Source organism: Petaurus breviceps, unplaced genomic scaffold, assembly GCF_028583685.1.
Source record: "Petaurus breviceps papuanus isolate PSGF00001 unplaced genomic scaffold, PetGlider_PUasm1.0 108, whole genome shotgun sequence".
Taxonomy (NCBI): Eukaryota; Metazoa; Chordata; class Mammalia; order Diprotodontia; family Petauridae; genus Petaurus; species Petaurus breviceps.
This window is the reverse complement of record NW_027185593.1, coordinates 3,812,158-3,838,068: the sequence shown is the minus strand read 5'-3', so window position 1 is coordinate 3,838,068 and position 25,911 is coordinate 3,812,158. Positions and strand designations below refer to the sequence as shown.

General features: G+C 47.1%; 1 protein-coding gene across 10 annotated transcripts in view; it reads left to right on the top strand.

Annotated features, from left to right (window-relative positions):
* Positions 1 to 25,312, top strand: part of JSRP1 (junctional sarcoplasmic reticulum protein 1) — a 90,684-nt gene extending 65,372 nt beyond the window's left edge. For 6 of the 10 annotated variants that reach the window (XM_069075203.1, XM_069075121.1, XM_069074947.1 and 3 more), the window contains 7 exons: positions 10,410 to 10,574; positions 15,304 to 15,513; positions 19,478 to 19,524; positions 22,188 to 22,344; positions 22,662 to 22,844; positions 23,710 to 23,804; positions 24,378 to 25,312. In XM_069075203.1, the coding sequence (XP_068931304.1) occupies positions 15,396 to 15,513; positions 19,478 to 19,524; positions 22,188 to 22,344; positions 22,662 to 22,844; positions 23,710 to 23,804; positions 24,378 to 24,920 (1,143 nt within the window). In that variant the 5' untranslated portion in view covers positions 10,410 to 10,574; positions 15,304 to 15,395 and the 3' untranslated portion in view covers positions 24,921 to 25,312. Of the gene's footprint in view, positions 1 to 10,409; positions 10,575 to 10,606; positions 10,979 to 15,303; positions 15,514 to 19,477; positions 19,525 to 22,187; positions 22,345 to 22,661; positions 22,845 to 23,709; positions 23,805 to 24,377 lie in introns of those variants that run through there. The other 4 variants (XM_069075431.1, XM_069075355.1, XM_069075280.1 and 1 more) reach the window with 2 other exon arrangements.
* The last annotated feature ends 599 nt before the right edge of the window (positions 25,313 to 25,911 follow it).

Sequence of the window (25,911 nt, the reverse complement as noted above, 5' to 3'; positions counted from 1 at the left end):
CTGCTTCCTGGGAAGGAGAGCCAGGGAGAAGACTGGAGGTCTTCCGAGGCTGGGGGCTGTCCAAATGAATGCCCCTCAGAAAGCACTAAGTGCCTTTGACATATGAGGCACCAGGGAACAGAGGCAAAAACAAAAGTCTGCCTCAAAGGAGCGCCCACATCAGGCGCAAAGTACGCTGAGTCTTGGGTGGGCACCAACAACTGAGTCTCTTCTGATGCCAGAGAACTCTGAAAGGCCCGAGTTCGAATTCTGCCTTATACCCTGACCAGCTTGTGATGTTAGACCTCTCACAGCCTGCTTGCTTATCATTAAAATGGGCATGATAATAGCACCACTTTCATAGGGTTATTATTATGAGGACCAAACCAGATCATGTATGGAGAGCACTTGTTGGTGCTCTGTAGGTGCTGGCAGTGATAACAGTGGTGAAGCTGCAGTCTCCCTGGAATGACCACCTCTGTGGAGCCACATCTGTGAGGGGGGGAGGGAGAGAGAGAGGGAGGGAGGGAGGGAGGGAGAGAGAGAGAGAGACACACAGAGAGACAGAGAGAGAGAGGGAGGGAGAGGGAGAGACAAAGAGAGAGGGAGGGAGAGAGAGAGAGTAAAAGAGAGAGAGAGGGAGGGAGAGGGAGAGAGACAGAGAGAGGGAGAGAGACAGAAAGAGAGAGAGAGAGGGAGGGAGAGAGAGACAGGGAGAGAGAGGGGGAGAGAGAGATAGGGAGAGGGCGGGGATAGAGACAGAGAAAGAGGGAGAGAGAGACAGACAGAGAGAGAGACAGAGAGAGGGAGAGAGAGACAGAGAGAGGGGGAGAGACAGAGACAGAGAGAGGGCGAGAGAGAGAGGGGGGGAGAGAGAGAGAGAGAGAGGGGTATGAGGGGGGAAGAGAGAGAGAGAGAGAGAGAGAGAGAGAGAGAGAGAGAGTGTCCTGGATGGGGAATTCTCTCTTTCCCCTCAAAAACTGTTACCTCTGGGGACTGTGTCATTTAGGCCCAAGGAGTATAACTGATTTTCTCAGCCAGTCACTAAATGGTTCCTGTGTGGTATCAGTTGCCTTTATCCACTGGCCAGAACTCTATAATCCCCTTAAATTGATTAAGGAATTTCTCACCTTGTGGGAAAACTGGGTACCTCCTCACACTTATTAAAGAAACACCAAGTGATGAGGCTGTGGCATTAACAGCTTGGGGATCCTGAAGGATGTGGCATTAAGCAGAGCTGTTAAGGAGCTAGGAGCTCCATGAGGTGAAGGGGAGGAGAAAGGACCCAGGCAGGAGATGGAGTGTCATGTCAAGGGAACAATAGCTAGGCTGGTTTGACTCGACCACCGAATATAGGAGAAAGTAATATAGGGGGCAGCAAGGTGGCACAGTGAATAGAGCACTGGCCCTGGAGTCAGGAGGACCTCAGTTCAAATTCAGCCTCAGACACTTAACTCTTACTACCTGTGTGACCTTAGGCAAGTCACTTAACCCCCAATTGCCCTGCCTTACCCCCTCCAAAAAGCAAAAAAAAAAAAAAGTAATACAGAATCAGTCTGGAAACATAGATTGTAGCCAGGTTGTAAAGGCGTATAAAGGACAGGAGTTCATATATTGTCTAAGGGGCAGGAGGGAGGGAGGCATTGAAGCTGTTTATTTTGTTTGTTTACGTTTGATTTTTTTCTCAATTACCCATAAACAAAAAATTTTAAGATTTGTTTTAAAAAATTGAGTTTCATATTCTCTTTCCCCCTCCTTCACCCATCTGTCCTTGAGAAGGCAAGCGATTTGTTTTAGATTATATATGTGCAGTCATGCAAACCATTTTCATTATTAACCATGCTATAAAAGAAAATAAAAATGGAAAAAAAAAACAAGAATAATAAGGAAAGTAAAAATAGTTTGCTTCATTCTGCATTCAGGCTTCATTGGTTCTTTCTCTGGAAGTGGATAACATTTTTCATTATAAGTCCTTTGGAATTGTCACAGATCATTGTGTTACTGAGAATAGCTAAGTCTTTCACAGTTGATTATTGTACAATGTTGCTGTTACTATATACAATGTTCTCCTAGTTCTGCTCATTTTACTTTGCATCTGTTCACATAAGTCTTCCCAAGTTTTTCTGAAACCATCCTGCTCATCATTTTTATAGCACAGTAATATTCCATCAAAATCATATACCATTGGGCAGGCTAGGTGGCGAAGTGAATAGAGCACCAGCCCTGGAGTCAGGAGGACCTGAGTTCAAATCCAGCCTCAGACACTTAACACAAAAAACTAGCTTGTGACCTTGAGCAAGTCACTTAACCCCAGTTGCCCTACCTTCCCCCTCGAAAAAAATTAATAAAAAATTAAAAAATCATATACCATAACTTGTAGGGCCATTCCCCAATTGATGGGCACTTTGAAGCTTCTTGAACAGGGAAGTGGCATGGTCAAACCTATGATTTTACCAAACTCAATTTGACAGCTGTATGGAGGAAGGCAGAGGGGGGAAGTCTGGGGGGAAGGGGCAGAGATTGGATGCAGAGAGATCACTTAGGAGCTAGTGAACTAGTCCAGGAGAGAGGTGAAGGAGCAAAGTGTGAGACCTTGTGAGTGGAGAAAACACAGATAGGTATGCAAGATATGGAAGAAGAATGACAAGAAGGGAGGCTGGGAAGGATGAAGGGAAGGAAGAAAGAAAGGAAAGGAGAAAGAGAGAGAGAAAAAAGAAGCAAGCATTTAAGTGCTTACTATGTATAAAGCTGTGTGACAAGAAAAGACTCTTCCTGCTCTCAAGGAGTTCATACTCTAACGGGAGAAACAATGCCCCATGGAAGTTTTGGTTGTAGGGTGAAGGAACAAAGCAGATATTAATGATTCTTCTTTAGTGTCATTTCTGCTGACAAAATCATATCCGTTCGTGATGGTGAACCATCTGACAATGCCAAGACTTTGGTGTGAGGCCTTTCTTTTCCAGGCTGCGACTGCTTCCCTCCCAGTTTGTGTCTCCATAGGGGTTGCTTCCTGAGATGATGCCTGTGGAGCTAAGTTGGAAGCTTGGCCAGTGCTGCCCATGGCTCTTGGGCTTGGATACCTGTTGGTGAGGAAGGTGGGCCCCTTCTCCACAATCTGAGGGGAGAGGAGCTGCTATTTGCATCAAAACCTCCAGGCCTCCAGTTTTAAGATGAATTGCTTTCTGGCCACTTCCTCCCTTCTCAAATTTCAACACAAGTATAGCCCATTTCCCATTCCACACTGGAGTTCACACATATTACTAGGTTCAGTGTGAGTTATTTCAGAAATTGTTGTTGTTTTTCAATTCATGACCTCATTTGGGGTTTTATTGGCAAAGATACTGGAGTGGTTTGCCATTCCCTTCTCCAGTCCATTTTATAGATGAGGAAACTGAGGCATACATACAAAACTGAGGTTAAGTGACTTGCCCAGGGTCACACAGTTAGTAAGTGTATGAGGCCAGTTGAACTTAGGTCTTCCTGATTCTAGACCCAGTGCTTTATCCACTATTCCTGTCTAGCTTCCTGTTGTGGAAATAAGTGTGTCTGACTTGTGACTTGAGTCCCCTCCTATAGTGAAGACCTCTAATGTCAGCTTGGACCTACTTACTCAATGTGTGGGGTGGGGTGGGAGGGAGGAATCTCCAGTTGTCCTGATCCGTATCTTGCCATTGGACCCAGATGTCTCATGAGAAATAAGTGAGGCTCAAAATAAAAATAAAAATATATGGGGTGGCCAGGTGGCGCAGTGAATAGAGCACTGGTCCTGGAGTCAGGAGGACCTGAGTTCAAATCCGGCCTCAGACACTTGACAGACTTACTAGCCGTGTGACTTTGGGCAAGTCACCGAACCCCAATTGCCCTCCAAAAAGCAAAAATAAAAATAAAAAAGAAATAAGTGAGTCTGGTGACCTCCCTCACTTAAATCCAATTCACTTGCAAGTCATGGCTTCACTGTCCTAATGTCATGGTCCTCTTCTAGAACAAAGGACAAACAGCAACAACAGATACTCAATCGGCACTGTACAGATGAAAAAATCTAGCAAGATACCTAATAGGAACAGTAAAAAACATTTCATTGAATCAGAAAAGGAACTAAAGAAATACTGGTGGTATTTTTGTTCATCTAAAATTTTTTATTTTGTTTTTTAGCCATCACTACTCCATTTTGGATAGAAAAATAAACAATAAAAAGACATTTTAAGAAGGGTAAGCTTCCCATTCTCACCAGGCATGCATGAGGCCTTTCTCTAGGCTGCAGGGCCTTCCAGTGACAAGGACTGGAGCAGAATGACCCTGGCTCTCCCTCCCTTGGAGGAGCTCTGACTCAGCCTGAGCCTGGTAATTCCCCTTCACAAAGATCCATGATTGGAGTTAGATCACAGTTACTTTCTCAACAACCACTGCTCATGAGGGCACTTTCTGCTCCTTTTCACCAGCACAGTCCAGAGGGGAGGGTCTCTTCATCCAGGGTCCCTCCTGCCAACTGAAAACACAGTACGATAGCTTGTCTCTTCTCCAAACCCCCACCTTGAAGTTTCACTGGCAGCTGTTCCTTAACCCTGGGTCTTGTTAGCTTCATGAATCAGGACCGTCACATCCCCTGCAATTAGTCCTTCTTCCTCTGTCTTGTCACTATGACTCAAACACTATGACTCAATGCTAACTTTAGTGTCCCAAGGGAATTCAGAGTCTCAGCCCCATGCCACAGGCCCAGCTCTTGAGACTTGGTACCCCCGGGAATGTTCTTCTTTGTTGGGTAGGTGTGTGTGTGTTGCTTGGCACACTGGAGAATTTTGGTCCCCCCCCCAAAAAAAAAAACCCAAACAGAAAAAATCCTGTAAGTTAACAGGCTGCCCTGTATGGAAGGAAGGAAGCAAAGAAGGAAAAGAAAGGAAGGAAGGAAGGAAGAGAGGTAAGGAGGAAGGGAGGAACAGATAGACAGGTAGATTAGATAGATAGATAGATAGATAGATAGATAGATAGATAGATAGATAGATAGATAGATAGATAGATAGATAGATAGATAGATAGATAGATGTTGGTGTGGCCCAAATAGTACTTTATGGTTTATAAAATTATTTACACCTATTATCATCTTATTATACTATTATATATGGGAGGGAAATGCTATGCATGAGGTTTTGAACCATAGAATATACAATATTAGAGCTACAAGGGCCCTTAGAACACAGGATGTCAGAGCTGGGAGGGCCCTTAGAACACAGGATGGCAGAACTGGGAGGGCCCTTAGAACACAGGATGGCAGAGCTGGGAGGGCTCTTAGAACACAGGATGTCAGAGCTGGGAGGAACCTTAGAAGACAGGATGGCAGAGCTGGGAGGAACCTTAGAACACAGGATGTCAGAGCTGGGAGGGCCCTTAGAAGACAGGATGTCAGAGCTGGGAGGGCCCTTAGAACACAGGATGTCAGAGCTGGGAGGGCCCTTAGAACGAAGGATAGCAGAGCTGGAAAGACCTTTAGAGACTATCTTGGCCAAACCCCTTATTGAAGGGATAGGGAAGCAGAGGCCCACAAAGGAGCAGTGACTTGCTCAAGGTCTGCTTTCTTGCTTCCTAGCTTAGAGAGTCCTTTTTCTTTCTGTTGCTTTTCTAAATGAGACATATGAGAATGATGAAGATCTAAGGAGGAATAAAGCAAAAGCCTCGGGTCACGGCCTCTCCCTCCCCTCACTTTAGAAGCTTCTCTCCCACACAGCGCTTACTCAGAAAGCTGTGCATGTGTTGTATTTCCTTCACAACTAAACTGTATGTGCTTGTTTTGTTCTTTGCATATTTCCTATTCATCTTGGCCAAGTAATCTTGCCTTTTTTTTTGTTTAAAGCTTCTTAAATAGGTACTTGATTAAGCTCCCTCCCTCTTCCCTTCTGTGTCTTTATTTTTATGCTAGTGTTGATGAGAAAATGTGTTCATTCAGCAAATATTTTTGAGCATAGAAATTAGGTGAAATGCACTATTCTTGGGACTATGGAGGATTCAGAGATAGGATCCCTGCCCTTCCAGTGATTATAGGGTGAGTGGCATTTGAGTGGACCTCAAAGAACAGGCAGGATCTTGGTAGGCAGAGATGTGGGAAGGAAAAGAAAGAGGTTGTGACTGTGTGGGCAAGTCACTTCTGCTCTCTTGGCTGAGTCATATCCTCAGATGTAAACGAAGGGGATTGGACTCAAAAGTACCTCCCAGCTCTAAAATTCTGTGTTCTAAGATGATATACTGTGACCATTCTGACATTTTGTCCAGAGGACCTTTCCAGATCTGACATTCTATAGTTCTGAGAACTTGGGGGGAGATTCAGGGATTATAAATTACTAGGTCTGTAGTCTTTGCAATCAAGGAGATTGCTTTGTAGACAACCATATCTTTTTGCAGGTCCTGGAACTGGTCCTTTTATAGGAAAGGTATCAGTAAAGTTTGTTGAGAAAATGAAAGAGGTATGCAGTAGCCCAGTGTTTGATAAACTCAAAGCCCCCTACTAACTGGAATCATAACTCTCACTATTCAACAAAAATTGTTCAGAAATTGTAAAAGCAGTCTGGCAGAAACTAGGTATAAACCAACATCTTACACCATATACCAAGATAAGTTTCAAATGAGTATGTGACTCAGACTTAAAGGGTGACATCATAAACGAATTAAAGCTGTAAGGAAAACATTACCTTTCAGATCTATGGAAAGAGGGTGAGTCCTCAACCAAACAGTACATAGAGAGAGTCACAGAAGATATAGTGAGGGGCGGCTAGGTGGTGCAGTGAGTAATCAGCCTCAGATACTTAACACCCACACAAAATAACTGTCCATGTAACCTTGGGCAAGTTACTTAACCCCAATTGCTTTAAAAAAGAAGAAGAAGATACAGTGAACAATTCTGATTATATAGAATTCAAGAGTTTTTGCACAGTCAAAATAAATGCAACTAAGATTAAAAACGGAGAGGCAAATTTCTCTAATAAGAGTGTAATGTCCAACATATATAGGAAACTGATTCAAAATTATACAAATATAAGCATTTCTCAATAGAAAAATAGTAAAAGGATATCAACAGTTTTTAGAGGATAAAATCCAAGTTATCGATAGCCATGTGAAAAATGTTCCAAAATGCTGATAATTAGAGAAATCCAAAATAAAATCTATGGTTCTACCTCATTATTGTGCTATAAGACATGATGAAGGGGATGGTTTCATAGAAACCTGGGAAGATCCTGTGAACTGATACAGAGTGAAGTGAACAGATCCAGGAGAACAACCTATACAGTAACAACATTGTAAAGACAAACTATTTTGAAAGGTTTGAGAACCCTGATCGATATGATGACCAGTCATGGTTATTTTTATTTACCTCACAATGTTCAGGTCCTTTTTTCCACAACCTCCTTCCCCACTTCCCCCCCCCCAAAAAAAAAAACCAAAAACATATTGTCAGTTTGAGTGGAGAAGGAAATAATCCTGTTCAGCTCTCTGCCACCATTAAGTAATAAATTACTAAAACACCTACCCCCTCAATATGCTGTAAGTACGATCTAGGTCCCCTTAGAGATGAAAGAGAAGGGCTTCTGAGTGCAGCGGTAAGAAATCCATTGAGAGGAAAGAGCAAAAGTGAAATTAGAAGACTTCTGCCTTTTTTCAGGCCTCCGGAGGGTGTGTTTCTTAAACTGTCACTCACTGGCCTGTTTTCCAGGTCAGTTGTTTTGGATAATTAACCAATCATTTGAATTTCATTCTAGCATTTTTATTTTGTCCTAATATTTCTTATTGTCTCATGGAGTTTTTGAGTTCCATTTGGGCCCTTCTAATTTTCTAATTTGGTACATTCTAATTCTTTAGGGAGTCTGCTACGTGGAGAAGGTTTTCTGTTTTCTGGTTCTAAGTGATTTATTCTCCTTTCGGTTTTTTCTGCCACAGCACTTATCATTTCGTTTTTTAAAATCTCTTGCTTTTACTCTGCCTTTCCAAACTCCTGAATGGGGCATTGAGGCCTTATTTGATCCTGACCTCACTTTCCTGGTCTCCTCCCACTGGCTTGCACCTCTCCAGGTGTGTTGTGTTGTGTTGGTCTTCAGTTCCCTGGCAGGTTTCTATGCCCCCAGTCACAGATCTACATACAGCCTTCTGGCCCACTGAGGAATGCCCATGTTGGTTTCTGCTCTGAGCTCCCATCCTCCTGGAGACTTCCCCAAACAGGGGGCTTCTGAGGTTTTTCACAGCCCCCTGGAGGGTCCTGGTCAGAGCATGGCTACAGGCTTCTTACCTGTGCCTTCCACAGTGGAACCCTTTTCTAATCCCCATGCCTTGCTGACTTCTTTATGGTACAACTCTGGGTGGAAAAACTTAACTGCTTTGGATTTCATGATGGTCATTTGATCTAGTGCCCTTTTTAGATCATTGCTGGAATACATGTGGGAGGGCCAGGAGCTTGTGTCACCTTCCATGCTGCCGTGTTCACCAGAAGGCCTTTTGTACCCTTTCTGATGGAGGGTCAGCACTGGTAATTGGTAGAGGCCAGCTTACTAGGCTGTCATGATACTTCTGGTATTTGGATTTTCCAAAATTAGTAGTTCTGTAGCATCAGAGAGAGGATGTTTATCCTAAAAAAGATGAGCTTTTGTGGTATCGGACAGCTGGGGACTGTTCAGAGTGCTGTGATATTTCCCAACTGCCACCCAGCCTCCTCTCCATTTGTACAAAGTTCTGGGAATACAAAGAGAAAAAATCAAAATGCTGTCTAGCTTCAAAGAGGTCACATTCTACTGAAGGGTACAAATGTCAACAAGTAAGTATGAGCAAGGTTGTTTTAGGAGGGGAGAGCACTAAGAGACAGAGGAGTTAGGAAAGGCTTCCGATCCCTAAGTGGAACCTTGAAGAAAGCCAGGATACTGGGGAGGGCGTTCTAGGCATGGAGTATTGCCTGTGAAAGGGCATGGACATGGGAAAATGGAAAATTTGAGGAACAGCAAAATAAGCCAGTTTGACAGCAAAGTAGAACGTGCAAAGGGGAGTTATGTGAAATAAATCTGGGGAGGCAGCCTGGAGCCACATTTCAGGGGCTTTAAATGCTAAGCTGAGACATTGGTATTCTATCCTAAAGATGCAAATTGAGTAAACAAGGAAGTGATGTGGTCAGAACTGTGTTTTAAAGATGGACAGCCATGTGGAAGACGAATTGCTCCAACCCGGCCAATCTCTTCCATCTCTTCACTGTCCTCCTCCCCCACAATGCTTTGCTCTTATTTCTAAATATCTTGGGAAAGACAAAGACAGAAACAGAGAGACTCAGAGACAGAAAGAGGAGAGAAGGGAGGGACTTAGAAGAGACAGAGACAAAGAAAAGAGAGGCACAAGAGAGAGAAAATGAAGATAAGAAACAGAGAAAGTGAGTGAATAGAAAGAAGGGAGATAGCAATGGGCAGATTGCATTGCTAAAGGTGAATGATTCATCTTCTTTTCTTTCCCCATCCCCCAGTGACCAAGGACTGGCAAAGCTAACCCAGGGTGTCTGCTGGTGTGCTGTCAGTGGAAAGGGACTTGGCCTGGTTCAGTTATAATAATCATTCCAATTTCTGAAGTGTTTTAAGACTTACAAAGCATTTTCTTCTCAGTACCCCAGTGAGGTAGGTTTAAGTATGATTGGCATCTTTAATTCAATTCAAGAAACTTCAGGTGCTTCCTGTGGGTAAGGTCCTGGGCTAATGAGCATTTGATAGTCAAAGACCAAATGGGGCCCCTAAAGCTCAAAGAAATCTTTTGACTCCAAATCCAGGGTCCTTTCTTTTCTACCATATTTCCTTTCCCAAATCCTCTCTATGACCAGAAATCTGGGCCTCAGCTTTCCCATCTGTGACCTGGAAGGACTGAATCAGATGGCCCCTTAGATCTCTGCCCACTGTAATATTCTGTGGCCTATGTTCTACTGTACTTTCTCATGGAAATATGAGTTGTTGTTATTATTAGATAGGGGATGGCCTCCAATAAACTCCTTCTGTGGTGCCTCCCCAAGGCACCAAGGAAACCTTCAAAACTGTTCTGGTGGAGGCCAGCTGCCAAGTCTTTGAGATGGTCTGACAGAGGCTTTGTCTCAGTGGATGCAGAAAAGCCCCCTTGGTCAACAGGGTCTCAGGCATCGCGGCAGCTTTGGGCCCCACAGGAAGTACCCACACCAACAAAATCACTGTGCTGGCATGTACTGGGTAGCATGGGAAGTTATTGGCCTGACTGGGGCCACATAGGCCTCCTTCTGCCCCATGCCTGGCTGACAGCCCCCCTCATTCCTCTCCACTGACACTCCCTTGGCCAGTTGGACAGAGAAGGAGATAAGCTGATGTCTTTTCCTCCAGCCCACAACAGCTGCCTCCTCCTCCTCCTCCTCAGAGGGCCTAGTGGACCCTGATGTCAATCTCTTCCACTCCCCCTCCCAGGGTGAACACCACGCTTGCCGTGGCCTTCGGGGATTGGTCAGGATTTGGTCCCAGCTGGGGTGACCACCTGTTGCTGTCTTTCACCAGTCCTGCCCTAGAAGCAGAGTAAGAAGAGACACTCAGTCCCCAAGGCTAGCACACAGGACCGGAACCCACTACCCCCAGGTAAGGGTGGGCCTTTCCTGCTTTTTGACCCCCCATACTACCCTGGTGGAAAAACACGTGGCCATATGCCTTCTTTTCACTGCCATGGAGACCCTGATTCTTCATGGCTTGGCCATGCTCTGATTGGCCAGGTTTGACTGGGCTTCGTGCTGTCTGGGCCCCACAACTGCAATTGGATAGACTTGGGGTTATTTGGGGAGGTGCTTTCTTACTAGCCAGCAGCACTGAGAGGCTTGTGTTTCCGGTCCTCCTCATGGTCTTGTGGAAGGTTTGAAGTTAAAGGTTCCTATCTCTGCGTGTGGCTAAAGGGAGAAATCCTTCAAGATGGCCCCTCTTTAAGAACTGATTCACCTGGTGGGGGCAGCTCTGTGAACATCTTCCCTTTCTGGGACATCTCCTTAAAGGTGACAGCAGGACTGGGGGGATTATCTCCAGGGTGTCTGTAATAATGGGAAGATCTCTGGGCTGAGTCAGGTTCCAGTCTCAGCTGGGCTGCTGATTCACTCTTTGGCCTCGATAAGCCACTCACCCTCTCTGGGCTGAGGTTCCCTTAGCAGCAAAACCAAGGGGTTGGACTATTTTGTCTGTAAAGTCCCTTTTAGCTCTTGAATTATGTGAGTTCCTGGTACCCTAGGAGTCAGGGGACCTGGGTTCTTCCCTTGGCTCTGCTACTGACTCACTGTTTGACTTTTGGTAAGTCTCCTCTCTGAGTACCTGTAAAAGGTGACTCCTGAGGTGCCTTCCAGCTTTGATGTGTTCTCTCTTTTAAGATCCCTCTGAGCTACTAGGATTAAATCACCAAGCTGGACTAATCCAGTTTGCCAGACAGCATTTATGACAGAGGTCATAAGGTGGACTTAAGCTGGAAAACAGGCTAGGCCTTGATTCTGAGAAGGTAAGTCATGGAAATGACTCCGACACTGCCCACTAGCCCTGACTTGAGAGGCAAAGCAGACTGACTGCAGACAGGGGGCCTGAGTCCCAACCCTAACTCTTCTCAGAATCAAGGCCTAGCCTGTTTTCCAGATTCTCAAGTCCACGCAGTCCCTGCCCCTTCCCCATCTACCACCACCCACCATCCCCCAGGTGGGCAGTCTCTACCTAAGGAAGACCAGCACTAGACAAGCAGGACTCTCAAGCAGTTCAAGATAGTGAGTCCCCCATCCCTGGAGGTGTTTAACAGTCCATATGAGTTCTTGTCAGGAAGGCTGTAGGGGGGATTCATTCTTCAGGTAGGAGACAACCCCAATGGCCCCTCCAGCTCTATAAAATCTTGCCCCTTTTCACTTTAACCAAAATTAAGAGAATTAAGACCATTTTCCCACTCCAAGTCACCTGCTAGGGACTCTCCACTCTTCCTTCTCCATGATAAAGGGGAGCAACCAATAGCGACTGTAGGCAACTTGGCCCCTTATCCTGAACTCTCAGGACTGTTACAAGGCAAGCTAAGAAAGATGTAGGGCCCCCAAGGAAGCTGAATGAGTGAAAGGGGGTAGAGGTGAAGGAGGGCTCATGAAGGCTTCTTCTTGCCAGTGGGGTAGAGGGGCAAGGGTCAGCACAAGGGCTGTCAGCACAGAGAGGTAAGGGCCTCCACAGGAGCTGCTCAGAGTCCCACAAATGTCCAGGTCTGAAAGGAACTAGGCCCAGAATGTTGGCACTGAGAAGCCCTCAAAGGTCACCTGGTTCAGAGCCTCATTTTACAGGGCACAAAGAGAACCAGGAGAGGGAAGCGCCTTGCCAACATCACACAGGAACGGGGGGAGAGGCTCAAAGCTGGGGTGCAGCTCTAGGCCCGGGGCTCTCCCCACAGCTTTGAGACTTCTCTCTAGATCTCTTATCCCATAGTTAATCTCAGCTCTTCTTTTCTTCCTTTTGACTTGGTTCACCTCTGGTATCACAAGAAAGAATAATAATAACATTTATAAAGTATCTTAAGGTTGACGAAGCACTTTTCATATATTCTTATGTTCAATAATAAGTAGAGGTGTCATTATTATAATACCCATTTTAGAGATAAGGAAACTTGCCCAAGATCCCACAGCTACAAAGGCAAGATTCACACTCAGAATTTCCTGACTCCTAAGTCCAACCCTCTGCTTCTTTTTTTCTCACATTTATTGATTTTGTTTTTAATTTATGGAATAAAGACAGCATTTCCATAACATAGTATAATAAAAAGGTGATTGCACATGAAACTGCAAATCTGTTTTGTACAATCTCTTATTCCTTTTAAACATATCATAAAATTATCATGTACATTTCTTTTTTTTCCTTTTTTTTTCTTCACCCCCACCCAACCTTAGAGATGGCTACCATTAGACACAAGTAGGTACATATATTTAAAATTGTTCTACACATACTTTTAATTATCAATTCTCTCAATTTTTGTTATTTTAAAAAATTCAGCAAAATAATTTTGGTCATTTAATCAGGATGGCAATGAATATAAAAATTGGTTTGAATAAAATTGTCATTTTTGTTATGTCGGCCCTGCCTAGCCATGAACAATTTATATATCTCCAAATATTTAAATCTGATATAGTTGTATAAAATGTTTTTTTATAATTTTGTTTATATAGTTTGGTGCTTCTTAAACACTGCCCTTAGTAGCTTCTGTCTCCAGGCAGTCAATGGCAGACTTCACATGGGGTCATAGAGGTGGCAGCATCACTTGCGCAGGCAGTTTCTCCATATTTCCTTTGATTATTTATTAAGAAACTGGTAGGAGGAGTGTCCAAAGATCCTTGCCTTCAAGAGGCCCTGAGGCCTGGACCTAGGACTAAGGCCACAGTGCTGAGGAGAAGCTGAGGGTCTCAGGGACTCAAGCACCCCAAAGATTTCAAGGAGTGTTGTAGACCCTTGCATCTGAAGTCAGGGCACTGTTGGACACTGGAGCTTGGCATCAGCCAAGGTGGCAACTCTGAACTGGCCCCTGGTGACCCTAAAATTCAGCCTTTGGCTCAAATTCCTTGGTGGGAGAGGTGGCCTAGAAGAATGGGAAGAATCTTGGCCTGGCAATCACTAACCTGCTGTGGGATGGCTAACAGGCGGTTTTCCCTCTCCTGGCCTTGGAGCTCCTCACCTGTAAAATAGGAAAAACTTTAGCTTACTATCTTCTGCTTTTTGTCACATTTGACCTTCATGACCCAGGGAGGTCAGGAGAATCAGTATTATTAGCAGCTTCTCATTCTAGCTCCCAATTTAAGAGTTGAGGATTTAGAGTTAGAAGAACCTGAGAGAGCCTCTAATCCTGTCCTCTATGGCTCAGAGCAGGGAAGGGACTTGGGCAAGGCCACATGGATTGTAAGATGCTGAGCCAGGGCTCCTGACTGTGAGTCCAGCATTCTGGGGGTTAGTGGGAAAGAAGGGGGAGGGTGGGCCTGTTGTTTATTGGAATCCCTGTCTGCCTCCTGTAATGACATGAGATGCAGGCTAGGAAAGCCCTCCTCCAAAGGAGAAAAGGGCTGGCCCAGCATGAGGCATTGTTGTCACTCCCTTCAGACACCCCGGTGACGTGCTGACTTTCTGACCCAGAAAAACAGGAGGATTAATGCTCATCTTTTCTCTCCTTTCACTGCCAACTCAGTTTCTGATCCTCAGCACCCCCGAGTCCTTTTCCCTTGTGACCAACATCTCCCTAAGCTCATGTGGGAGCAGATTGAAGGGAAAATTCTTGATGATTGACCCACCACCCTCCAGGGCTGAGGAGTGGTGTGGGTTGCTGCCCCCTTGAGGGCAGTGGTGCTAGGCACTCTGTATTTGGCACAGGACATGTTATCTACCCCCAGGTCAGAAATCCCCTTACTTCATTTCCCCTCTGGAAGGAGGTAGATGGCAAGGGTCATGTAGTCAGTTTCAGGAATGAACTGTCCACAGTCATAAGATATTGGCCCTTGGAGCTCATGTTTTGAAAATATGTTTTTAAGGGGTGGCTAGGTGGCACAGCGAGTAAGAGAGCTGGCCCAGGAGTCGGGAGGACCCGAATCGGTTCTGGCCTCAGATACTTAACACTGACACAAAATAACTAGCCGAGTAACCTTGGGCAAGTTACTTAACCCCAATTGCTTTAAAAAAAAAAAAAAGAAAGAAAGAAAATATGTTTTTAATGACCTTTTGTTGTTACATCACATTTGTTTCCAAATATATCCCTCTAATACCCAGCAAACCATCCTCTGTAAAAAATAGATATTTTTTTTCAAGGGAAGATTGAAAAATCAGTTCAGCAAAATCATGCAACACATAGACTTTGTCTAGCTGTATATATAATGTTCCACCTGAGTTCAGATCTGGCCTCATGCACTTAATAGCTGTGTGACCTTGGGAAAGTCACTTGACCTCTGCCTGCATCAGTTTTCTTACCTGTAGAATGGGGATAATAATAGCACCTACCTCTCAGGGTTGTTGGTAAGGGTAAAATGAAATAATATATGTAAATCATATATATTTTTTTGCAGACCTTAAAGTATAACATAAATGCAAGCTATTAAAATTATTCTTTATCCTAAGGGCCCTCCTAGCCCTGACATTCTTTGTTCTAAGGGCCTTCTCCACTCTGACATCCTGTGTTCTAAGACCCCCCCCACCTTTGATATCCTGTGTTCTGAGGGCCCTACTAGCCCTAAGATTATTCTTTACTCAGAAGAAAGGTTCCTAGAAAAGCTGTATATACATTTTAGTTTTTAAAAATAAAACCCCATCTTGTGACTGAACTCATGTTCCCTCTTTACAGCCAACTTTTCTTACAAGAAAGGGTCTGTGTGAGAAGCGTGTGATGCCCCTCTGAGCCACAAATTCCTGCTTTTTGAGGAGTCTGGCCTCAACATGGCAACAGGGAACCTTGAGGTGCTGGATAGGGGTCTAGGCTGCCCTGAGGCCATTGAGGAGCTGACCATGTCAATGGAGAGATCCAGGAAAGAATCTCCGGAGCAGGAGGCAAAAGGTACCTGGATGTTGGTGTATGGCTGTTATCTTGTATCAAAGACTCACTCCTGAAAAGTGTTTGTTATTGTAGCCATATTCTGAGCTATGTAAAATCCCTCCACAAATCCATTCTTAAGTCAGAGAAACCTGCTGTCATCATTCTCTCCATTACAGTTTTCTGGCCCCTGCTTCTTCATATAGAATCTTGGACTCTTCGGATAATGAGATCCAGAGTTGGGTTGAAAGGGACCTTAGAGTCATCAGCGTAATCAGCCGGGCACTCTATCATTTTATTGGATCATTTAGTCCATTCACATTTAAAGTGATAAGAGGTTTATATTTTCCTCCATTTGTCTCTAATATCGGTGTTATTCTGCATTAGGCTTTTTCCCACTCTTGCTCTGTAAACACAGTACTTTGTTTCTTCAGTTACTTTAGCTTTAATCTATTTCAAAGCAATTCCATTCCCACCTCTCATACTCACTTTCAATTCCCATTTGTTACCCCTTTCCTTAGTCTTAGAGTTTTGCTTAATTAGTTCCTTTTTCTTTCTTCCTTTTATCTAGTTATTTAATTCTTCCCTTTTTCCCCCATCTCAGTTAAGTAAAAATTCTTAGTTAAGAAAAATCACCGGGCAGCCAGGTAGCACAGCGAGTAAGAGCACCAGCTCCAGTGTTGGGATGACCTGGAGATTGAATCCCAGGCTCATTCACTTAGCACCCACCCAGAAACACCTGGCTGTGTAACCTTGAGCAAGTTACTTAGCCCCAATTGCTTAGGGGCGGCCAGGTGGCTCAGCAAGTAAGAGCACCGGCTCCAGTGTTGGGATGACCTGGATCAAATCTGGGCTCAGATACTTAGCACCACACCCAGAAATAACTGGCCATGTAACCTTGAGCAAGTTACTTAACCCCGATTGCTTAAAAAAAAAAAAAAGAAATATCTCCCTTTGTCCCATTTCAACTTGTTTTGTTCATTAGTTTTTAAAATTTCATTTTCTGTACTTCTTCCTGAAAAAGATTTCTTTCCCTCATCCTCTGCATTATTATCTTGCCTTTCTGTCTATTCTAGACTAATATTATTTGATTCATATCAAAGCCCTTATACTTATTAAATCCTTCTTTAGTTTCTGGATTCCTCATGGATTTAAAGTTTTGAAATATACCTATTTGCTCTCTTCTAAATAGTTTCTAGAGGGCAGCTAGGTGGCACAGTGGATAGAGCCTGGAGTCAGGAAGATCTGAGTTCTAATGTGGCTTCAGACACTTATTAGCTATGTGACCCTGGGCAAGTCACTTAACCCTCTTTGCCTTAGTTCCTCATCTATAAAATGAGCTGGAGAAGGAATTGGCAAACCACTTCAGTATCTTTGCCAAGAAAACCCCAAATGAGGTCACAAAGAATTAGATGCGACTGAACACAACAACAACAAAATTTCTATATTATTGCCCAGTAGATCTTGCCCCTAATCTAGTCCTCTTTTCTAATTGTTCCTCATTTTTAGAAATCAATTCCTGCAGGTGTGAGAAATGATACTGCCCCATGGCAGAGATTTTCCTACATCTCTGATTGTGCAGTTCTTTATGAACCTTTATAATTTTTTTGTTACCTAGTCAATTACTATGACATCTCCACTCTGGGTCTCTGCTCTTCATTGTTCCTGATGTCACTTGTCCCCAGGGGCTCAGATTCCCCTTCCACTGAGGTAAGATGAGGGGTCTCTAAGCACTAGACATCTGCAAACTCTACCCAGATCAAAGCCATTCCAATATCCCCCTCTCGCATGTATAGAATACTTCTCTTCCTCCATGGTCATGTCCATCAGTGCTACTGAGACAAGATTTCCCCCTTTCTTTCTCTGTCTTGATGCTTCCCTTTACCTCCTCACCTTTCTCCTGTAGGATCTCTTCTTCTGATCGACAGTCTGAATGATTTTTCCTTCATTGTTACCCTCTGCCTTGATCAAAGTACTTCACGTGTTCCCTCTATCTTATTTCTCCCCTCTCCCCTTTTATGCAGCGTCCCTTTCTATAATTTAGCCCCACAAAAACAGTGAGTCACTTGAAGGCAGGATGTTGGGAGATGCAGTGCATAATGTTTCAGGTCTGTTTCTCCACCATCAATTCTTTTTGACTTCTGTTTTTACCCTTCTCACCTTTTGTACTTTTAGAAAGAAATCTCTTAATGGTCTTTCTGTTCTTTTTTTTGTGCTTGGTTGCTGTATTTGTTTACCTTTCTCATATTTCTGTTATCTGGGGTGTTTGAAGAGCTAGTAATTCGTTCAGATCTAGTTTTCTTTGTAGGAAAACTTCAAGTGCTTCTTTTTTATTGAACATTCATCTTTTTTCACTAATGGTTAGGCTCAGATTCTCAGGGTGTATTACTCTGGGTTGATCTGCAGAACACATTATTCCATTCCCCTCCGTGGTTTATGGTGAGTGCCAAATAGTCTCTTGTAATTCACATTTCCTTTCCTTTATACTGGAAGGTCTGGTTCTTTATCAGTGATTGTTAAATTTAACCACCATGTGTCTTGGAGTTTGTAGTATGGTTCCTGAATCCTTCTGTGGTCTCTATGTATCCTGTCTTTGAGATCAATATCATTTGCTTGTGTGAATTTCATGTTTCCTTTTAATGTTACTGCTGTTTGCCTCTCTTCTTCCAGATTGTCTTTCACTTCTGTGCATTTTTATTTCCAATCAGTATTCTCTCTTCTTTCTTTGGTATCTGCAGGTTCAAGTTTTTCTATTGTGCCAATTCTTTCTTCTGGGCAGGTCATAAGTTTGGCTTTCAGATTTCTTAATTCTCTTTTAAAACCACTTGGGAATATCCTGCTGTGGTTCCATGCTTTCTTGGGAATCCTGCCTCATCAGGTGTCTGTTCATTTTCCTCTGTCTTACAACATTTATTCATAGATGCCTAAACTCTGGAGACCATATTGCTTTTTGTTATCAATATCTTCCCTATTAGTTTATCTGCTTATGCTCAAGGTCTTTAACTGAATTTTCTCCCTCCTGAGGTCTTTCATAATTTTAGTTCTTTTTTCCTGAATATTCCCCTGTTTCTCACTTTCTGATTTCTCCTTCTTTGATTGTGGTTTCCCTGGGGACTGGACCTCAAATCAATTTCAGTCCTCTCATTCCTGGTAATTCATGATTCACCAGGCTCAGTCTCTGCCCCTAACTGACTTTGGAGGGGGGGGAACAGAACTGACCCCAGCTGGATGCTGGAGCCTTTGCTTCAGGCCTGGGGGATCCATGCTTACTCTGATAACCTGCCCCCCTCCCTGTTCTGTTCTCCAGTTGGGCATCAGTGCATTGTGAAGCACTGTGGTCCCAGCCAGAGTGAGCGCCTGCCTTTTGGTGTTCTGGGGAGGGGGGGTGTACCTGGGGGGAGAGACCACGGGTAAAGGGATAGAGTTGAATCCACTGTGGGTCTGTGTGTGCGCTCCTACCAGAGTGTGGTGAGCAGGGGTCAGGGATTAGCCTTCTCTGCTGTTTGTTCACCTAGTTTTTACCTTGGTGGGGTCCATGGTGTCCTAAACCATGGAAGCAGATGGACTTGCTTTATCTCCTTCGAATAATTCCTATTTTGCAGAGGTTTGAGAAGTAGTGAGGATAGAGCTCTCCATCTTGTGGATCATATCCTGAGGCCATCTAGTTAAACCTCCACTTGAACCGTCTGCTGCGGAGGACTTGGCATTCAAGGCCCTCTCTAGACTAGCTCCAGACTCTTTCCAGCCTTTGGTCTCACTTCTCTTTGTCACCAACCTCAGGCCATGGGGTGGGCAGACAACTGCCCTTTTCATGTCAGGAAGGGGGTTTTTCTGGTCCTTAGACTAGAGCCATTCTTGAATGTGGAATGGAGAAAGGGGGGATGGGGCGGGAAGAAGGGGTGCAGGGGACCAGCCTGGGCCTGGGTGGTAGGCAGCCTTGGTCTCCAGTGTCCTTATCTCAGTTGACCCAGATCTGTGTCCTCCCAAGGTGGTGAGAAGGCGGAAAGTAGAGAAGAGATGAGCAGCCAGAAGCTGGTACGTAGCCCACAGAGAAGTCTTTCTGGTGAGGAGAAGACAAAAGCCAGGCTGTGTGGGTTTATTTCCATATCCTCAGGGCTGAGAGGACACAGAGTTCACCTGGAGGGGTGACAGCCTGAGCAGGACAAGCAGTTGTGCCTCTGGGTGTCAGCTGAAGACACTCCGGTACCCTGGCCTGCCTGAAGCAGCCTGCCCCCCATGTCCCTCCTCTGCTGGAGCAGCTTCAGGGACTCCGAGGGACCCTTAGCTTGGCCCTGGAAGCCTTTCACCACTCTAGACACCTTTTCCAGAGTTATTACACGTGACTCTCCTTTATCTAGACTCCATACCAGCCAAACTGGCCCTACTTGCTTGGCATTCCACCTCCTGCCTGTGAGCCTTTGCCCAGGCTGTGCCCCTCTCCTGGAATGCCCTCCTCTCCTCCCTCCTCCTCTTAAGAATCTCTGTCAGTTCCTCCTCCAAGCCTTTCCCCTAGGGATTAGCATTCCCCACCCCCAAAATTACTGGACTGTTTACTTGGTATATCCTAGAAAGGAGTGCAACCTCCTTGAAGGTAGGCCCCCGCCCAGCCTTCCATGTAGCAGCTGTCTAATAAATGCTTGTTGAATTGAATGGAGCAGAGAACTGGGTGTTCCAGGCAGAAAACCCGTGTCCCATGAAAACACAGGGACTCAGATGGGGTGTAATGGACTGGGTTTATGGATAGGACAGTGTACTGAATGAGAAGTCACAGGACCTGAGTTCAAATCCTGACTCCACTCCTAAAGTTGCTATATAACCCCTTCCCTTTCTAAAACAAACAAAAAAAAAGCACCGAATCAGTGCATGCTGTTATCCTTATGAGGAAAGGCAGAGTGGAGTCCAAGAGATCCGGGCCTCAGACACGTTCTCTCAGTGCCCCAGGGCAGCTGCGATATTGGTCAAGCAAGTGGAGTTTCCTCACCACAAATCCCTGTCCCCAGTGAAATGTCAGGTCTGGCAAAAAAAAAAAATGTTAGTCATTGTAATAGTCAGCTCTTGGGCAGCTGGCGGCACAGTGGCCAGAACACTGGGCTTGGAGTCAGTTTAAATCCAGTCTCAGACATGTACTAGCTGTGGTACCCTGGGCAAGTTGGGCAAGTCACTTCACCCCTGCCTGCCTCAGTTTCTCCATTGTACAACTAGGGATGGTAATAGCTGCTGCCTCCCAGGGTCATTGTGAGGCTCCAAAGAGATAGAATTTATAAAGCCTAGCACAGTGCCTGGTGCATAGTCACAGTCATTACTGAATGCATGTTCCCCACCCCTTCCCTTTTTAACAAGCATCTCCTCTGAGTCCCTGAGAAGTCAGGCTTCCCAGTGGTGAGTAAGGGCAACTTCCAATTGCAGAAAAGACCTTTCACCAGGAATTAGGAGGCCTGGGGTCAAGGGTCTGCTTTTTCCTTTGGGCCTCAGTTTCCCCATCTGTCAGTTGGGGATAATGTCTGTCTCCCTTCAGAGGAGCTGTCCCAGAATGAAATAAACTGCCTGGACAATGGGTTTCCCCTTCATGGAAGTCCTCAAGCAGAGGATGACTGAACACTTGTAGGCTATGGAAGGGGCTCTTTTGCTGGGTGTGGGTTGGGAGAGAGGGTCCCTATGGTCCCTGCCAACTCTGAAAATCCTTTCTTCTGTGACTCTGTGAAAGGGTTGCTTAACCCAGTCCTACATAAGGACTCCTAATTCTCTCTGACCCTCACCTACAGGAGATCAATGTTGCAAGAAAAAATTGACTATCCCACCTGGAGGCTGTGGCCATTTCCCACCAGGGCTGGGCTAATGGGGTCTGGGCTGGTGGGTTTGGCCCACCAGGGTTCCCTTAATGAGGTTCCAGGGACCAGAACTGGCTGTCAGGGAAGGATGTCGCTGGCATAGAAGAGGAGCCCCCAGAAAGAGAAGGCTGGGTAACTCTTATGAAGGCCCCGGGGTGGGGAGTCAGCCTGGGACCCTGACTGCCATTCACAGAATCAGAACATTCCCAGGGGATTCCAAGAGGGAGGTGGGGCCTGCAGGACCCTGCTCTTCTGTTGTGAATTCAGTGCTAAGCATGAACCAGCCAGGAGTAAGGCCCCGGGACTCTGCTGCTGGGGGCCCAGTCCTAAGACTCTCTCCCTAACCTGGGCCCTGTGAGCTGGCTGTGGGCTTGGGTCTCAGGACCAGAGACAATGTAAAGCCTGGGTCCAAATCCTGCCCCTGATACTTGGGATTGTGGTCAGATCATTTTACCTGTCTGGGCCTCAGTTTTCCACAGGTGGAAAATGGAGAAGATAGAATAGCTGTGGCAGATCTGGCCAGACCCAGTGGTCAGTCCCCTCTGCCCTGGGGGCTGGAGGAGGGAGCCATTGGAGGGGGTGCAGCTGCCACCTCCTTAGCCATCCCTGCGTCTCCCCCTGCCCGGACCCCCGCCCCCAGCTCCTCAGCTTCCTTTCCACTGCTGTCTTCCCTGTTTGATGGGAAGCTCCTTGAGTGCAAGGACTGGCTTTGCTTTTTGTATTTGTATCCCCAGCACTTACACAGGGCCTGCCACGCAGTAGGTACTTTATGAAATATGACGTCTGTAAATCGTAACAAACTGTGGCAATGTCATTTATCATCTGCTTATCATTGTCCACTTTTTCTGCTGGCTTCTTCTTCCGGGCCAGGAGCTGGCTGAGGAAGAGCAGAGCCCGGGGACGGTGCCAGAGCAGGTTCCGCAGGGGAGCAGGGAAGGCATCCGGAGGCCCACCAAGGTGAAGGCAGAGAAGGAGCACTCGGCCGACCAGGGGGGCTCCGGAAAGGAGAGAGGGAGACCAGCCACAGGTGAGGCCCCAGGCAGCGGGCTGGGTAGGCCCAGAGGCTTGGCTGTCCAGGGGTCTGGAAAAGGGCCAGCTGCCTACCAAAGCAGAGTTGGGGGGCTGTGTCAAGTCTCAAGTCTGGTCTTGGGTGAGCTTGGAGTCAGGAAGACTTGCCTTATGAGCTGTGTGACCCCACACAAGTCCCATAGCCGCTCTCAGCTTCAGCTTCTGTGTCTGTAGAATGAAGGAGCTGGACCAGCTGGTCTCAAGATCTTTCCCAGCTCCTGATCCTCTGTCAGGGTGGGGGTGACTTCATCTAACTCCTAGTTATTGGTTCCCCAGTTCCTAAGAGCGCCCCGGCGAGGAAGAAATCCAAGGCCCAGGCCCAGCCCCAGGTAAAGCCACAGCCCCGGGCACTGGGGCCCATGTATGATGAGCTGCCTTGGGGAGAGATCACCCTCAACAAGTGCCTGGCGCTGGCCTCAGTCGTAGCTGTCCTCAGCATGGCCTTCCAGGTGTTCCAGGGTAAGCAGGGCCCAGGCCTCGAATAGCAGATGCTTTGGGCAGGACGGGTGGGGCTCTGGCAGCATGCACTCCCTGCCTCTGAAGAGTGTCCAAATGGACTGAAGGCTTGGCCAACCTTGGCCCCAGCCTGTTTCAGGCTTAAGTCCCTCCCTCTGCCCCCTCCAAGATGGTCCCTGAAGGTGGGGAGGGAGTTACTCCTCCTGAGCTCCCTAATCCAATCCAAGCCTAGCAGGAACTCACTGTGGAGGATGGACCCTAAAGTCTCCCTTTAGGAGGATGGACTCCCTTTAGGGAGGGTGACCCTAAAGGTGCTATGACCCCAAAGGTCATGGGGGGGGTGTCCAAGAAATAGACCCAGTACAAAGGTGGGCCTTATGTGGAGAGCCTTGGGGTGGATGTGTGTGTGTGTGTGTGTGTGTGTGTGTGTGTGTGTGTGTGTGGAAGGTCTACCCCAGATCACCAGCCTCCCCTCCCTGCATTGTTAAAGAGCCAAAATTGTTAAAGTGATAGCTCAGGAATGGGGGGGGTCCCATTTCTCATGGTACTTCCAGCACTGGGGTGGCTGCCATGAGCAAGGGGCCCCTGAATCTGGGGCTGGGGCTCTGACTGTTCAAAGCAGGAATAAACAGACCTTCACTGGATTTGGTTGGGAGCCTCTGAGGGGCTTGAGTGACCAAGGTGAGGTCTTATGCCCTTAGGATACCTGCCCCTTCTGGAGTTCTCTCCTCTGGGGTCTGGCTGTGCTTTGGACTGGTTGGATAAACCCTGAGAGACCCCTGCCCCCTTGGGAGTGACATGGGATGGCCATGGAGGGCCAGGACCCAGGCCCAGGACCCAACTGACCTATCTGGTTCTCCTTCCTTAGATGTCATTGATGGTGAGGAGGAGGTCCCTGAGGCTGCCCCTGCCCTGTGGGCCTGGCCAGGCAGCAGTGCCCCGACGGACAGTGGACACAAGCTGGTGAGAAGTGGGGGAAAGAGGCCTCCACTCAGAACTGGAGGGTCTGGATTCATGTCAGCTCCGCCATTTTCTAGCTAAGTGATTTTAAGCCATTCACCCAACCTTGGAGTGTTAGTTTCCTCATCTCAAAACTAGGGGTCACCGAGCCTTTCAACTCTAAAGTCTATGACCCTCCAAGTCTGGACCATCAGGGAGCTCTTTTGTTGCCTCCATTGGCCCCTGGGAGAAAGAGACCAGGACAGTTGGTGCCAAGTGCCTCTGTGGCAGCCCCTCATCCTGGGCCCAACAGCTTTCCCATTGGGGGAAAAAACCCATCTTGGCTTGGGTTGCACCAGCTCCTGGGTACAGAGGCAGGCCTGCCTGACCCAGCCACACTCCCATGGTGAGGTTGGCTTCTCTTCTTCAAGCCCCAGTAAATCCCCGTTCCTCCTGGGCCACTGTTGACCTCCTCTAGCCTGTTCCATACAAGGGTGACCCTCATGACCTTCTAAAGCCAGGGTGAGATCTGGCCAGGATATTCCTGCCCCCTGCCCCCTGCCATTAGCTTAGCCAAGGTCTCTGTTCTTCAAACAGCCCAAGCCCAAGGACTGGGCTAAGGCGTCAGCACCAGCCCCACCTCCAGTACCTAAGCCCTCTGTGAAGGAGAGGTCCGAGACTACGGTGGTCAAGGAGGCCCCACCCAAAGAGATGGACACAGAGGAGCTGGAAGCAGAGGGAAAGCTGAGCCCTGCCCCAGCCCCGGAAGCAGCTGTCCTGCCTGAGGACCCCCGACCCGGCTCCAAAGCAGCCAGGTCGGAGAAGCCGGCCTGGGCCACGCTGCCCAAGAAGGAGGAGAAGGCCCGGAACAAGAAGGGCTTCCGAGAGGAGAGGGAGAGGAAGGAGGGTGGCCACGGGGCACAGGTGCGCCGAGACGAGGCTGAGGAGGCCCCAGGAAGGCCCTGGGAGCGGGAGCGGGAGCACAGGCACCCTGGTAGGCGGGAGGACTCCAAGAAGGCCCGGGATGGAGCCAGGAGCAAGAGAGAAGAACATCGGGGCCGTGGGGGCCGCGAGGGGCGTGAGGACAGGGACAGGTTCTTCCCCAAACAGAAGCACCGCGAAGGGAAGCGGAGGGACTGAGAGGCCGGTCCCTGGCACCCATTTCACCTGTGCTGTGTGCCCAGCTACCCTGCTCCCTGTGACACCTGCTGCCATCCAGGGTCAAGTCTTGGCTCTGTCAGTTACTGTCTGTGTGACTCAGCTAGACAGTTCTCTGAACCTCAGCTCCCCCTTCTAGAAAATGAGGTCTGACTACACTGAGGCATGGACGTGGGGCGGGCAGGGCTGCAGGACCGCAGCCACGGTATGGACTGCCATGGAGTCTGAGGGCCAGTGCGCTGCCTCTCGGGTGGGTGGCCTGGACAGGCCCAGATCCCGCCCCTTCCCCCAGCCTCCCCGTGAGAGAGTTCCAGGTACACCTGATCTGAGTTTATTAACATGAATACTCAAAAATAAACACCATCATTCAAGGCTTCTTCCATTGCAGGGTTATTTCTGAGCATACAGACACCATCTTAACCCCCCTTCCATGCCCCTAGGTCTGGGCCCGATCAGGAGCACTGAGGCTCCTTACTGCTCTTCCCTCTGCCTGGGGCCCTAGAGAGAGCCCCAGAGGTCAGAGCCATCTGGACTGCCAAGGCTCTCACTGGGCAGATCCCCTGCTTCTAAAAAAAAGTACTTGGGAGAGAAGAAGGGAAGAAGGGTTGGGGACCGAGCCTCTGAGGAGATCTGCTCTAAGGGCCAAGGTCTGGAAATGTCTCTCTTTGTGTTTGAGAGTGGGGATGTAGGGGCCTCCAGGCACACCAGTGATGGGGGAGGAGGAAGGACTGTTTCCCAGTTGGGAGAGTTTCTCAGGGGAGGGTCTTGCTGGGGGCTGGAGAAGGGAGGGGAGCAACAAGGGAAGGCATGTTTGAGCATAGGTTTGAGCATGTTAAGGGACAGGGGCGAGGGATGAAGAGGGTTAGTTGGGCAGAGCACATTTTGGGGAAGTCTCTCCCCCTCTCTCTCCCTCTCCTCTCCCTCCATCTCTCTTTCTCTCTCTCTCTCTCTCTCTCTCTCTCTCTCTCTCTCT